Here is a 15,990-nt window from a genome sequence, read left to right as displayed (position 1 = left end):
CTTGTAAAGAGATAGGAATTCCTTATAACTGAGTAAAAGACTTCAGTGAGCACAACTAGGGATATAGAGTACCATAGTATGAGTCATAATACCCATAAAACCTAGCAATCAAACAAGGAAATGGTTCCAATGGTTTTTCACCATTCATTTTTTTGCCATAGTGAATTTTAGAAACACCTGACGTGACGTTTTGATAACCATGTCAATCTCTCTAGGACAAATCAAATATTAGTCACATGCGCAAAATACAACCTTACAGTGAAATGCTTTTTATGAGCCCCTAACCACCAAAGCAGTTTTAAAAAAATTACATGTTTAAAAAATATTGTTTAAAAAAATAATATACACAGGGGGGTACCGGTACTGAGTAAATGTGCGTGGGCACCGGTTAGTTGAGGCAATATGTACATGTAGGTGTAACCGATGTGAAATGGCTAGCTAGTTAGCCGTGGTGCGCGCTAATAGCGTTTCAATCAGTGACATCACTCGCTCTGAGGCCTTGAAGTAGTTGTTCCAAGGGCTGCGGATTTTGTGGCGTGATGGGTAATGATGCTTCCTGGGAGGCAGTTGTTGATGTGTGCAGAGGGGGCGAGGAGAGGGACGGAAGCTATGCTGTTACATAGGCAGTTACCAAGGTGACTTTTATCAATATATTTGCCTGTGTTTACCCACCCCCAAAATGAAATGCTAATTAGCTGCTAATGTGGCTATCATAAAAGAACCAGTGTTGTGTTCGAGACCACCTAAAGCGAGACCGATCCAAGACCAGAGCAAATTGAGTCAGAGTCAAGACCAAGACCAGAAGGGCCCCAAGGAGTCCGAGAACGAGTCAAGATCAGAAACATCTGTTTTGTCCAGGACCGGAGTCTACACAGACCGGTGCACTATAAGCAATCAGAGCTACAGTAGGCCTTTATATGAACAAGCCATTTGCCACACGGGCCTGCCATCATACCCCTTGAACCTTACTGTGTTTCCAGGCAAGTTGCAATGGCACAACTTTAGATCATTAGAACGCATTCACCAAAAGCCACAAAATACACCTGCATTTGTGCAAAAATGTAAACACCACAGAAGTCCTCTTACATTTGTTAACTTTACAGTCCTATTGATCAAACAACCATGAAAAGGTAGGCTCTCTTACTCAGTTATGCACATCAACAACCGATGAGCTTAAATCTAATGAAGGAACATTAGATAAACACTAACTTTTTCAGCTAGTTGGCTGTCAAAATTGCGCTGATAAACAATGGGGAATTGTAGCCTCCTCGTCCTTCTGCAGCTTGCCATGCTTGTCCCAACCAAGCTAACTGGCTAACTTGTTAGCGAGATACTTCCAGAAACAAATGAGAACACCTCACTCTGACCATTTTACTTGTCGTAGCAGAGCTGGTTAGCTGTTTACATGTTATCTAGAGCGTTCTTGACTCTTTTTTTGCCTATGTCTACTGACACCGGTCATATTCAGCGGGTGTTGAGCATTTGTAAATTCATCAGTTCTGTGCTCTGGCACAATTGGACGAGTGCTCTGAAATCGGAGTAGATAAAAAGAGTGAATTTGCAAACGCAAGAGATATGCCAACTGGATAACAGTTGTTCAAGTTATTGCTAGCTAACCAAATGATACCTGCATCTCTAGCTATTTATAGCCACCAAAAAACGATACGAGAAAAAAGTCAGTGAATCACCCACTCCTCCAATGGCATGACATCCTCCAAGCAGCTAGCTAGCTAACGTTAGGTTCCGTGTTTTAAGCTTGCTACATAAATATATACTCTAGCCTATTAGCAACATTTTGACTGACTTGTGATCATTGCCCTTGCTAGTTCGATTGTATTGACATTCTCAGCGTTAGTTACATTTGTCCGTTTTTGCCCAGAATATTGAGTCATTGAAACTGAAACAATGCATCCAGAATGGAGGCAGCAAACAATGTACCAGCCCAGCTGTGATTTACAACCTGACAGCAATATTTTTGGGATTACAAAGAAATGTATTGGTGAATTATATTAATCATGCATCTATCAAGTCAAATAAGCTATTATTAAAACCTCTTATAAAGCTGGTTTTGTAGCATAAATTGGGAATTGGATATTTTTTACTGATATTATGATGGTCTCTTTCATATCTTTCAAAACACAGCCAGTTCCACTTTAAGTCACAGGTTACTTTATGTGGTAAATGTGAAATTATTTTTGGGAAGTAATAGTAATACATTTCAATTGGGAAACGCTTAATGGTTGTGTTTTTGTGTTATGATTTGCTACCTACTTATTATGTCCGAATTTATGGACTGCTTAACCTTTAACATAATGCTGTGTGTGACTGCTGTCTTTCCATCGGTCCTATGCCGTGGTGTAGTGGTACCTGGAGATATGGGTATACCGTAATTTTGCAAGAGAATTCCCAAGCGGCCAGTCCAGCGAAAGAAAATGGCACCCCGTGTGAAAAATCCTGTTTCCTTTTTGTATGAGTTTTTCTATAGATTTTTCAGATTTTCAACCTCAAAAATCACCTATTTTTTTTATAGATAAAAATAAAATAAAAAGTTATGTGATGGTCTAAGTCCACAACAATGCTTAAACCACATCAATCTGATTGGGTGGGCCTGTGAAGGCCTGGCCTCAGTGCACCCAGGCCCCTCCATGTCTACACCCCTGATGCAAACATTGCATGATAACAATTGCGCACCACAAATAGCATACTAACCAACACTTCGGACTAAACTTGTTTAATACCTGGTTTGCATACCCATTGTTTCCTTAGTTAGCATTTACTGGTAGATATCATAAATTGAAACGTCTTTCCTACCAATGTCATCCTTCTGTGAGCCGCTCCATGCCAAAACCATTTGAGAGCTCTCTTGCTGCCTGCAGATGACGTTCTGCAGAAACTAGGCAGTGTGCGGCCCAAATGTGAATATATTTCACATGCTTTGCGATTGTGTAGGCTACTTTAACAGAATCACGAACCTGTCACACACTGAAGGCCTATAGGTTTGCCATTGCGTAAACATGTCTATAATAGATAAAGGCTGTTAAGATAATGTTTCAAGAAAAGAGTGTATATATATTTGTCCTGGCGAAGCGGTTTTATCCGCTGACTGAATGAAAGCTGATAATTATGAGTTTTTTATTTCACTGGTCTGCTGGTCTCAGGAAGAAATTATGAGTCCTCACTGTTAGACTGCCAAATCGAGGCAAAGGTAAGAAGCTCTGGATTAACCATCTCTGGATTCACATTTGATAGTTAATCCAGAGATTCTTACCTATGCCTCGATTTGACAGTTTAGTCCAGAATACGAGCTCCACGAACCGCCAACTCCTTCGCTGGAGTCCCATATTGCAGGAAAACGAGAGGGTTATGATCGATATAGACCACCAGAAGGGTAGAGATTCATACATAAACCTCAAAGTGCTGAAGAGCCATTACCAAACGAGCTCCTCCTTCTCGATAGTGGTTTTGATATGAGGACAATTTCTTTTAAAAGTAACCCACAGGGTGCTCAACATTGTTATTGCATTTCTGTAGGAGCACAGCCCCTGCTTCTACATCGCTGGCATCGGTGTACAAAGCAAATGGACGACGGATATCCGGAGCTGCTAGCACCGGTGCAGAGACCAAAGGGTCTTAGCATTTTGTAACCTGATCAGAAGACTAAGGTAGGAAAACAAACCATCAGGAGTGACAAAAGCAGACAACTCTTTGACGTGCTCAGTTAGAGGGACCTGCCAATATCCCTTCAGCAGATCAAACTTGCTAATGTACTTAGCAGTGCCAACACAGTCCACACAATCATCGACCCTAGGCAAAGGGTACGAGTCTGACTTAGTAACGGCATTGACTTTGCAAAAAATTGGGGGAAAAGCATCCCCTTTGTTACAAATATACTGGGTGAACTCTACGGACTGTTGCCATGTTGTGCAATGCTGTGCTCAAGCATGAACTCTACTTCACTATGGCGCTAACGTGCTCCAACGGATTCGTTTTTTTGTGATTAAGGCGTTGCCCTGCAACAACCTCGCTCTCAGCAAGTTCAAAAGGACCTCTTAAATGATGTCCAAACAAGCTCATTCAGACTAAAACCGAGAGATTCCTGAACAACCGCGCTGCAATCAGCACAAGAGGTACCCCTTCATCCCAGTCTCTCAAACTAAAAGCAGTAAGCTCTCAACATAGACTTCAAAGTCTGATAATCTCTCAATAGCACCTTGAGACTCTGGGTGGTAGACACTAGAGGGGAAATGAGTTACACCCAACTGTTGTAGAACTTGCTGGAAGACCTTTGACATGAAATTCAAATTCGGTCTGATTGCACAATCCGCGGAAGTCCAAACTTTGATAATTGTTTCACCAGGGCCTTAATACTGGGAGCTGTGATTTTCCTCAGTGGAATGGCCTCAGGGAAACGAGTAGCAGCACACATTATGGTTAAGAGAAACTGGTTACCACTCTTGGCTTCGGGAAAAGGACCAACACAGTCCACCAGAACCCTGCTGAAAGGTTTGTCAAAAGCGGGAATAGGCTGCAAAGGTGTAACTGGTAAAGCTTTGTTCGGTTAACCCGGCCACTGGCAAACACAACATCCTGTCTCAGACCAGGCCAGAAGAAGCTAGGCAAGATACGGTCACAGGTCTTGTTGACCCCAAGATGGCCTGCTATTGTGAGCCAACCTCAGTATCTCTTGTCGAAGCGCAGCTGGAACAACAATTTTGAGAAAACTAGGGAATTTTCTTGCCCAGAAGTGGCGCAAGAATGCTATTTCCTAATTAGAACACCATCTCTGTCAAAGCAACTCCCATAGACTTCAAACTCCTCCTCTGGATGTATCTCAACAAAAAGAGGGGAAAGGGAAACATCTTTATTCTGTTCAGCAATCAGCTGCTTCCTAGACATCGAACTGTAGGGACCCTCTTCCTTCAGCGGTACTACAACTTCGCTCACCTTTGGGGTTTTCAAAAGAGCTGTCAACTCAGGAGGCTTACCAAAATCATAATCACCCATCAACATCTCAGACAGATCGACCATGGTGGGATTGCTGACATCCTCAACACTAGACTTGCTCTCTGCAACTTTCTTAGGCATAGCACACGCTAGGGAACTTTTCTGATAACCCATCAGGTTCCTCTATTCTGGGTTCCTTAAAAAACGACAGGATTTGGCATTCCCTCCAGCCAAAATTGTTTCCCAAAATGATTGACACCACCTTCACCGGTAGGCTTGTCTTCACTCCAACGGAACCGGAAATAAGATCAAACTCGAGTTCTACATTATACAAAGTAACTTCCATTCAACCCATCTCCTAGCCTTGTACTAACACACTGTAACCACTCGCTGAAGTGTCAGACAAAGGCAAAACACCCTCCAAAATAAAGGACTGGGCTGCCCCAGTGTCTCGCAGTATCTTCACCGGCTGCTTAACAGCATCACCACTCTGCAAAGACACAAATCGTCTGAAACAAAAAAGTTCATACACATCTCATCCAAAATATTGTTTAGGAGATACACCAGTCCCAATCAGAGACTTAATGGGCTGGAGGGCTCCCACAAGAAGAAACGTATTTTTCTCAAATTTTTCTGTTTCAACTTAGGACAAAGAGGCAATGTTTCCTTTCTCACGGCAGTAATAACAAACTGGCGGATATGAAAAACAGCTTTCTTTGGGCTCTGTAGAAAAGGACTGAAACCTTGCAGTAGGAGGGGACTTCTGGATTGCTTTTTGCATAGGGATAACTACTGGGTGCTTTGTTTGAAGGTAGTTTTGTGTGTCAACAAACTCATCTGCAGCTTTCTCAAGAGTGAGATCCTTGTGCTCATACATGCAGATAACCCTTTCTTGAAGGCAAAAGTATGAGTGTCTTTAAATCATCAAGGTCATTGACCTCTTGAAAGCAACACCACTGATCAAAAAGACATGCTTATTCCCTTGTGAACTCAACATGGCTTTGTGATTGTTTTTCTTAATTTACGGAACTGTTGTCTGTATGTCTCTGGGACCAACTCCTAAGCCCAAAGGATAGCAGTTTTAAGTGTCAATCTGAACTCTTGTCAAGAGAAAGCGGTGTACACTTTGAGCTTTTCCCACAGGAACATTTTGGATGAACAGTGACCAAATGTCTCGCAGACATTTTAGGGATGTGGCAATCTGCTCAAACAGAGTAAAATAACTGTGCCGACCAAACTCTGTTGAGGTTGCAGGATGGCCTGACTGGATTCGGAGTGATTTCAATTCTTTGTCCCCAAATTAATATCATTGTTTTGATATTTCAACCTGCGTGTCCTGATCGTGTATGGTGCGGGTGGACAAAATCAACTTGTGCACGAAGGCGGACGCGAGTGTGCATGAGGTCTGGTCAGCATGTAACTCTTTGACTACTGCTTTTGAATTTCCAGGTGCAACGTTGAGGTCATAATGCTTTGCAATGACAAGCAGATTCACCTTCATACATTTATCTAGCATCTCCCATGTAGGGTTTTCCACAAATCCTTCCAACTTAAAGTCCATGTTTTTTTTTGTAAGCCTGTGTTTATGCAACTTTTAAAATGATTGCACCAATCTTATAACCTCTCAGGTTAGATGTCAGTGACAAACGCTACCGAAAGTGTATTTTGGACACAAAAATATATCTGGGCACAGCAGAGCTTTAGAGTAGGTGATTAGAGCGACTACCATACTCATGGGAAACAAGATCCCGGACGAGCTCCCATTTTGTTATAGTCCTTAGCAAGAAAACCAAATTATGTCACTCAATTAGAAGGAGGAACTAACAAAGTCACTGACCACAACCAAGCGTAACAGGTGGGGTTTTAGGAGGGGTTCTGAAAGGCTCATGGACTATCCACTGAAAGTTGACAAACAACTACAGGCACACAAATATAAAACCCACAGCAAATCAAAAAGTGTAGCAAAACAAAAACAGGGAAGCTCAGCTATAGGATTGTTTGTCTAGAACTCAAATAGGGAAAGCCAACTAAAGGTGTTAACCCTCTGCATATCACAAGAGAGCTAGAGCACTGGGCCAGCCACTCTTAGATATCACCCGAGTCAGCAGAGGTGAAACACTTTCCCACTAACAAGATGACAAACCAGCACAGATGTAACACACACAGACTAACGAGGTGACACCATTCTGTGTGCCCCACGTGCTAACGTCCAACATTGAAATACAAATGTAAAAACCAAAGCCTGTAAGAGTATACTATAATGTTTATTTGTGTCCATGCTATAGAAGAAGATACCAAGCCCTGAATGTGCAGCAGGTGCCAAAATAGCAAAGACAAACATTGGGGTAACATTGTTAGTTCTGGGTCTACACTCTCATAATTGTGTGCTGCGAAGAACAATCTCTTGTCAAGAGATTTTCTTGTCAAGAGTGGTCTCACTGTCAACTGTTTATTTTCAGCAAACTTAACGTGTAAATATTTGAATGAACATAACAAGATTCAATAACTGAAACAAACTTAACAAGTTCCACAGACGTGTAACTAACAGAAATTGAATAATGTGTCCCTGAACAAAGGTGGTGGTGGGGCGGTCAAAATCAAAAGTAACAGTCAGTATCTGGTGTGGCCACTAGCTGCATTAAGTACTGCAGTGCATCTCCTCCTCATGGACTGCACCAGATTTGCCAGTTCTTGCTGTGAGATGTTACCCCACTCTTCCACCAAGGCACCTGCAAGTTCCCGGACATTTCTGGGGGTGTGGCCCTAGCACTCACCCTCCAATCCAACAGGTCCCAGACGTGCTCAATGGGATTGAGATCTGGGCTCTTCGCTGGCCATGGCATAATACTGACATTCCTGTCTTGCAGGAAATCAAGCCCAGAACGAGCAGTATGACTGGTGGCATTGTCATACTGGAGGGTCATGTCAGGATGAGCCTGCAGGAAGGGTACCACATGAGAGAGGAGAATGTCTACCCTGTAACGCACAGCGTTGCGATTGCCTGCAATGACAACAAGCTCAGTCCGATGATGCTTTGAAACACCTCCCCAGACCATGACGGACCCTCCACCTCCAAATAAATCCCGCTCCAGAGTACAGGCCTCCGTGTAACGCTCATTTCTTCGACGATAAACGCGAATCCGACCATCACCCCATGTGAGACAAAATCGCAACTCGTCAGTGAAGAGCACTTTTTGCCTGTCCTGTCTGGTCCAGCGACGGTGGGTTTGTGCCCATAGGCGACGCTGTTGCCGGTGATGTTTGGTGAGGACCTGCCTTACAACAGGCCTACAAGCCCTCAGTCCAGCCTCTCTCAGTCGATTGCGGACAGTCTGAGCACTGATAGAGGGATTGTGCGTTCCTGGTGTAACTCGGACAGTTGTTGTTGCCATCCTGTACCTGTCCGCAGGTGTGATGTTCGGATGTACCGTTCCTGTGCAGGTGTTGTTACACGTGGTCTGCCACTGTGAGGATGAGCAGCTGTCCGTCTTGTCTCCCTGTAGCGCTGTCTTAGGCATCTCACAGTACGGACATTGCAATTTATTGCCCTGGCCACATCTGCAGTCCTCATGCCTCCTTGCAGCATGCCTAAGGCACGTTCACACAGATGAGCAGGGACCCTGGGCAACTTAGTGTCCTAAGTTGTCATAACTGTGACCTTAATTGCCTACCATCTGTAAGCTGTAAGTGTAACGCTCGTCTTCCTCCTCGTCTGAGGAGGAGCAAGGATCGGACCAAAATGCAGCGTGGTTTGAATACATACTTATTGTTTATTAAACGAAGACGGAAAAACACTTAAACAAAATACAAAACAATAAACGACGTGAACAGACCTGAACTTGAGAACATGAACGCACGAACAGGTAGGAACGAAACGGTACCGTGTGGTGACACAAACACAGACACAGCAACAATCACCCACAAACAAACAGTGAGAACAGCCTACCTTAATATGGTTCTCAATCAGAGGAAACGTAAAACACCTGCCCCTGATTGAGAACCATATCAGGCTAGTTGAATGAACCCAACATAGAAACACATAACATAGAATGCCCACCCAGCTCACGTCCTGACCAACTAAACAATACTAAACAAAGGAAATAAGGTCAGGAACGTGACAGTAAGTGTCTTAACGACCGTTCCACAGGTGCATGTTCATGAATTGTTTATGGTTCATTGAACAAGCATTGGAAACAGGGTTTAAACCCTTTCCAATGAATATCTGTGAAGTTATTTGGATTTTTACGAATTATCTTTGAAAGACAGGATCCTGAAAAAGGGACGTTTAGATAAAGGCTGTTAAGATTTCCTCTTGAAATCCGACATGTCCGTGGTAAAGACAACTTGGTTGCTGATTGTCTTTCAAGGGTGGTCAGGCAATAAGTTTTGTGTTTAGCCCTGGCTCACAATTTATTTTGACTGCACGTTTTGCCGTTTTTGGAGATTAGTTGTGTCTTGATTGGGCTCGTTCCAAGTGGATGAGAGTTATAGAAATGTACGTGATTTTACCTATGTTTCTCAAACTTCATTTTTTTAGGCAGTAAAAAATAGATTGTAAAAAGTATATATACAGTATATAAAAAAAAGTTGGCTGTTTTGTCTTGTATTTAATTGTTGACAGACAGACACCATGTTTCTATTGGAAATGGTGACGCATTTAAGTTGATCATGTTGTGAGATGGAAGTAATTTTCTGTTGGTGGTGAGCAAACTTCTCCAACAAAAATATAGGATATATTTGATGTCTAAAGGGGGAATGTATTACAGGCTTTGGTTTTTCCATTTTTATTTTGAGGTTGGACATTAGCATGTGGGGTGCACCGATTGGCGTCACCTCGTTAGTCAGTATGTGTTACACCTGTGCTGGTCTGTCATCTCGTTAGTGAGAAAGTGTTTCACCTGTGCTGGCCCAGGTGATATTTAAGAGTGGCTTGCCCAGTGTTTCAGTTGTCTTGAGAGATGTGGAGAGCTAATGCCTTTTTTGTTGGTACTCCCTATTTGAGTGCTTATCTGATCTTCCCTGTTTTTGTTTTGTTGTACTTTTTGATTTGCGTCCTATCTAAGTTTGGTGTGGGTTTTAATTTTGGACAAATTTAGTGGGCGCTCATGGTGGGTGTCTTTTAGGTCCCAGTTGTTGCTAGTGACCTTTCAGAACCCTTCCTAAAACCCCCACCATTTTGGTTGTGGTCAGTAACTCTTTGTTAGTTCCATCTTCTGTTTGAGCGACATTATTTGGTTTTCTTGCTGGGGAACGTAATACACAGACCAATACCTGCATGTGCACCCATGTTCACAGAAGTGTATTGGTCACACACACACACACACACCTCTTTCTCTCCACAGATATTACTGATGATGGTGTCGGAAGCTGGGCTAGCAGAGGGTCCCAGGACCGCCAAAACTCCCTTAGAGATAATCTGGCACACTGTTGGGAGGGAGAGGAGAAAACAGAGGGAACCAAATGAGCGTTAACATAGAATTTACAATGGCATTGAATTACACACTGGTTGCATATTGATACAGAGTACAATGCAATTTAATACAATATAAAAGCAGAATTTGAAAGTATTTTTACTTTTACAATATACAAGTAAATATGTACATTTTGTTTTCTTGCATGTTTCTGGTAGTTTTGACCCACAGATTTGCAGATAGACTGGCAGGTCAATTATTTTTGGCTTGGCTAGCCAGCTGGTTCATTGTTTTTGTTTGAATGATGCGTCTGGACACTGTACCAGCTTTTTTTGTTTCACCTGGCTGCTGGTTCCTGATCTTTTGAAACCATCTATTGAGGAGTTACCTAACACTTGAGAGGAATGGGACATGCAGTAGAGGAATGCAGTGCTGAGGCAGAGGGCTCGTAGTGAGGATGACTGGCTACTACTCTGAACTGTGTGTGGTGAGTTTTCTAGCACCCAGCGCTGCTGGGCAAACATTGTGAAGGAGGGTCTACCATTAGTTTTCAATGAAGGCTAAATAGAAAGACTCCAACCACAGCCTAAACATACTGTAGTGTCACCTACATGGGCCCAATATGGAGGGATATCACAACACTACATCCCCACCCTTATGCAAAAAACAAATCCTTTCCCGCAATAAACACAATTTTTTTTTTTTTGTGCATATCAGGCTGACAAGCGTGTCTTTGTTTGAGAGGCGTATCAAAGGGCGCTATCTCCAGAATTGTGTAATCCTGTGCAGAGCCTGTGGTCTACGGAATCATACAGTGCGTTTGAAAGTTTTCAGACCCATTGCATTTTCTAAATTTTGTTACATAACAGCCTTATTCTAAAATGTATTATAGTTTTTTCCCTCTCAATCTACACACAATACTCCATAATGATAATGCAAAAACATATTTTTTTTTTTTTGTGCAAATTTACGGGAATATCACATTTACATAAGTATTCAGACCCTTTACTCAGTACTTTGTTGAAGCATTTTGGCAGTGATTACAGCCTCGAGTCTTCTTGGGTATGACGCTATAAGCTTGGCACACCTGTACCAGGGTTGGTCCTGGTCAGTCCCTGGATGGGAGACCAGATGCTGCTGGAAGTGGTGTTGGAGGGCCAGTAGGAGGCACTCTTTCCTCTGGTCTAAAAAAAAAAAATATCCCAATGCCCCACTGCAGTGATTGGGGACACTGCCCTGTGTAGGGTGCCGTCTTTCGGATGGGACGTTAAACGGGTGTCCTGACTCTCTGAGGTCATTAAAGATCCCATGGCACTTATCGTAAGAGTAGGGGTGTTAACCCCGGTGTCCTGGCTAAATTCCCAATCTGGCCCTCAAACCATCATGGTCACCTAATAATCCCCAGTTTACAATTGGCTCATTCATCCCCCTCCTCTCCCCTGTAACTATTCCCCAGGTTGTTGCTGCAAATGAGAACGTGTTCTCAGTCAACTTACCTGGTAAAATAACGGTAAAATAAAAAAATAAAAAAAAATAAATTTGGGGATTTTCTCCCATTCTTCTCTGCAGATCTTCACAAGCTCTGTCAGGTTGGATGGGGAGCGTCGCAGCACAGCTATTTTCAGGTCTCTCCAGAGATGTTCGATCAGGTTCAAGTAAGGGCTCTGGTTGGGCCACTCGAGGACATTCAGAGACTTGTTCCGAAGTCACTCCTGAGTTGTCTTGACTGTGTGCGTAGGGTTGTTGTCCTGTTGGAAGGTGAACCTTCGCCCCAGTCTGAGGTCCTGAGTGCTCTGGAGCAGGTTTTCATCAAGGATCTCTCTGTACTTTGTCTGTTCGATCCTGACTAGTCTCCTAGTCCCTGCCACTGAAAAACATCCCCACAGGATGATGCTTCCACAGCCATGCTTCACTGTAGGGATGGTGCTAAGTTCCCTCCAGACGTGACGCTTGGCATTCAGGCCGAAGAGTCTTGGTTTCATCAGACCAGAGAATCTTGTTTCTCATGGTCAGAGTCCTTTTAGGTGCCTTTTGTCAAACTCCAAGCGGGCTGTCATGTGCCCTTTACTGAGGAGTGGCTTCTGTCGGGCCACTCTACCATAAAGGCCTGAACTCTGGAGCTCTCTGTGTGACCATCGCGTTCTTGGTCACCTCACCGACCAAGGCCCCCCCCGATTGCTCAGTTTGGCTGGGCAGCCAGCTCTAAGAAGAGTCTTGATGGATCCAAACTTCTTCCATTTAAGAATGATGGAGGCCACTGTGCTCTTGGGGACCGGAAATGCTGCGGAAATATTTTGGTATCCTTCCTCAGATCTGTGCCTCGACACAATCCTGTCTTAGACCTCATGGCTTGGTTTTTGCTCTGACATGCACTGTCAATGGTGGAACCTTAAATAGACAGGTGCATGCCTTTCCAAATCATGTCCAATCAATTGAATTTACCACAGGTGGACTCCAATCAAGTTGTAGAAACGTCTCAAGGATGATCAATGGAAACAAGATGCACCTGAGCTCAATTTTGAGTCTCCTAGCAATGGGTCTGAATACTTATGTAAATAAGGTATCTGTTATTTTCTTTATTTTTAATACATTTACATCGCTTGATCGTTATGGGGTATTGTGTGAAGATTTAGGGAGAAAAATAATTAAATCCATTTTAGAATAAGGCTGTAACGTAACAAAATGTGGAAGTCAAAGGGTCTGAATACTTTCCGAATGCACTGTATAGCTTCCATAATTTAATTTGTAGTGTAAATTGGACAATGATGAATCAATACCCTGTTTACAAATTTTCCCATTTTTACTGGTCTAGTGGTACACATACTTTCAAGCAGCACTGTATATATACACAGTATGTGAACCCTACAGGGCTGGTCATTATTTTGCTATAAAATAAACATAAAATCCTTATCTATACCCCAATTCTTAATAAAGACATTCCAAGTAAATTATATTTTCATTGTTAAATAAACCACTTTTGTTAAATAAGCAAACTCAGATTTGATGTGTGCAAAAATATGTGAACCCCTTCAGTCAATAACTTGTAGCACCTCCATTAGCAGCGACAACTTGGAGTAAACGCCTCCTATAGCCAGTAATCAGTCTCTGACATCTGTTTTGAGGGATTTTTGCCCACTTCTCCTTACAGAACTCAGCCAATTGAGTGAGGTTTGAGGGGTGTCTGGCATGAACTGCCTGCTTCAGGTTCTGCCACAGCATCTCGATTAGATTTAGGTCAGGACTTTGGCTTGGCCAAAACACAAATCTTCTTTCTCCTGAGTCATTCTTTGGTAGATTTGCATGAATTCTTTGGGTCGTTGTCTTGTTGGAAGACCCATTTTCGGCCCAGCTTTAGCTCCTTGACTGATGGCCTTACGTTCTGTTCAAGAATCTCCTGGTATACCTCAGAATTCATGGTTCCCTTAATGATGTGGAGTTTCCTCCAGTGGAGGAATAGCAGCCTCAGATCTTGACATTCCCACCACCATGCTTGACTGTTGGGATAAGGTTCTTTTTGGTGGTAGGCAGTGTTGGGTTTTTGGGGAATATAGCGGTGTTGATTGTGACCAAAAAGGTCAATTTTGGATGCATCGGTCCAGAGAATGGACTTCCAGATACCTTCAGGTTTGTCCAGGTGGTCTCTGGCAAAGTTAAGACAGGCAGTTTGTTTCTTTTTTGACAGCAGAGGCTTCTTCCTAGCAACCCTCCCATGAATGGCATTTTGATTCAGTGTTCTTCTTATTGTTGAAGCATGCACAGTTACCTGAGATGCAGCAAGGGAGGTCTGCAAATCTCTAGATATGTTTTGGTTGGCTTTTACCTGATGTATTATTGTTCTTGTGGCTCTTGGGGATATTTTGGAAGGATGTCCACTTCTAGGCCGAGTTGATGTCATGTTAAATGCTCTCCATTTGTAAATTATTTGCCTCACAGTGGACTGATGGAGCTCAAATCTTTTTGAGATTTTATATCCTTCCCCAGACTGATGTGCTCTCACTACCCTCGTCCTGATGTCCTCTTAGCTCTCCTTTCGACATGGTGTGCTTTGCCCAAACTCTTTCCTAACGATCTCTCCTTTGATGGGTTCATTTGGTACCCAATTATTTACCCACCTGATTCTACTTGATTTAACCAATACAACTTGGGGTTCACTTATTTTGGCACCTGCACTAATTCCTTTTTTATTTTGTTTTTCTACTACACACATGATTTCCTCTACACCAACATATGGTGTTGGTAAATATTAACCTGTTATGCCAGACCAAAAAGACTGGTTCTGATAAAATGAAGATTTCACGGTAATTTAAAAAAAATCTTTAATTGCACAAGGGGTTCACATACTTTCAAGCAGCACTGTGTGTGTGTGTGTGTGTGTGTGTGTATGTGTATGTGTATATATATATATACATACACATATCTCCCCACCAGAGACCAGGGTTCAATCCCTGTGTCCACTGTCCACCCTTCCTACTGTCTTCCCTTCTGTCTCCCCGTCTACTTCACTACTGTCTGAATCAAGTATTAAAAAGGAGAATTCCACTTTTAAAAATCGCTTGACATTTCCCGCAATGGCTGTGTCCCAACCAGGGCCAATAGGGCTCTTGTCAAATGTAGTGCACTATATAGGGAATAGGGTACTGTTTGAGATCCAGACAATTAGTCAGCAGTCCATTTCTAATCCTGTTTCAGAGGTATCCATTTCCACAGCCAACCAGCCGTGGAGAGGCCAAACTGGCCTGGGCCTTTATTGGAACTGGGGAAATGCATTTGTCATTTCCTTCCTGCCAGTCAACTAAACGTCTGCATCCCAAATGGCACCTTATTCCCCATATAGTGCATAAATAGTATAATGTAGGGTGCCATTTGGGACGCATCCCAATATGTTCTCTCGAGGCTTCAGATAAATAAAAAAATACTTTACATCCACTAGACTAGAGCAAGCATTGGAAATGCAGCCAGGTCACCCGTGATACAAGTCAGTATTCGATGTCCATCCATGTCTGAGGATGTTGGGAGATGACATGGAAACCGTCCACTAAGGGCAACAGTAAACGCTGTTACCTTCAAGTAGGTTTCGGTTTTGCTAAGGCATTTTGGACGGGAATGGCGGATGGGTGTAAACATCTGCCACTCGTGTCAAAGGTTGAATGTTTAAATTCACCAATAGAAAGTTTGAGATTTTTTTGTTTTAAGCCTATCCCAAACCTTACTTTAACCATTCAGAGTTAATGCCTAAACTTTGAAATTTGTTTGGGAAACATGGCTGAACATCTAATTCTGATATGAGACTGTTAGAGCTTGTTGTGTAAATGGTACATAGGACAAGGGGATTTGTTTCTAGCTGTAAGACTTTGGCCGTATCCGAAAGCTGTCTAGTCTACTTACTAAAACTACATACTGTACTAATCACACTACTTACTATTTAGAACGTACTGTTTAGTAAAAACGTATGAAGTAAGCAACAAATATCAAGTTCATTAGCCTATGCCCTGAGGGAACTTGGTTCCAGTTACAGTTGGAACCTTTGTATTAAAACCTTTTACTTTTAATAAACACCAGCTTTGCCTCTGTCTTGAGCCTCTCTGGATTTTCTCTCATCACTGCCCTCCAAGTGTTCTGCCACATAGAAAATACT

General features: G+C 42.7%; 1 protein-coding gene across 3 annotated transcripts in view; it reads right to left on the bottom strand.

Moving 5' to 3' along the window:
- The window catches only part of LOC129868126 (glutamate receptor ionotropic, kainate 4-like), a 101,916-nt gene that overhangs the window by 50,558 nt on the left and 35,368 nt on the right, over positions 1–15,990 (bottom strand). For all 3 annotated transcript variants that reach the window (XM_055941786.1, XM_055941787.1, XM_055941788.1), the window contains one exon: positions 10,271–10,368. In XM_055941786.1, coding sequence (XP_055797761.1) covers positions 10,271–10,368 — 98 coding nt within the window. The remainder of the gene's footprint in view (positions 1–10,270; positions 10,369–15,990) is intronic.

The sequence above is a fragment of the Salvelinus fontinalis genome, chromosome 13 (assembly GCF_029448725.1).
Source record: "Salvelinus fontinalis isolate EN_2023a chromosome 13, ASM2944872v1, whole genome shotgun sequence".
Classification (NCBI taxonomy): Eukaryota; Metazoa; Chordata; class Actinopteri; order Salmoniformes; family Salmonidae; genus Salvelinus; species Salvelinus fontinalis.
The sequence above is the reverse complement of the archived record's forward strand: the minus strand, read 5'-3'. Positions and strand labels throughout refer to the sequence as shown.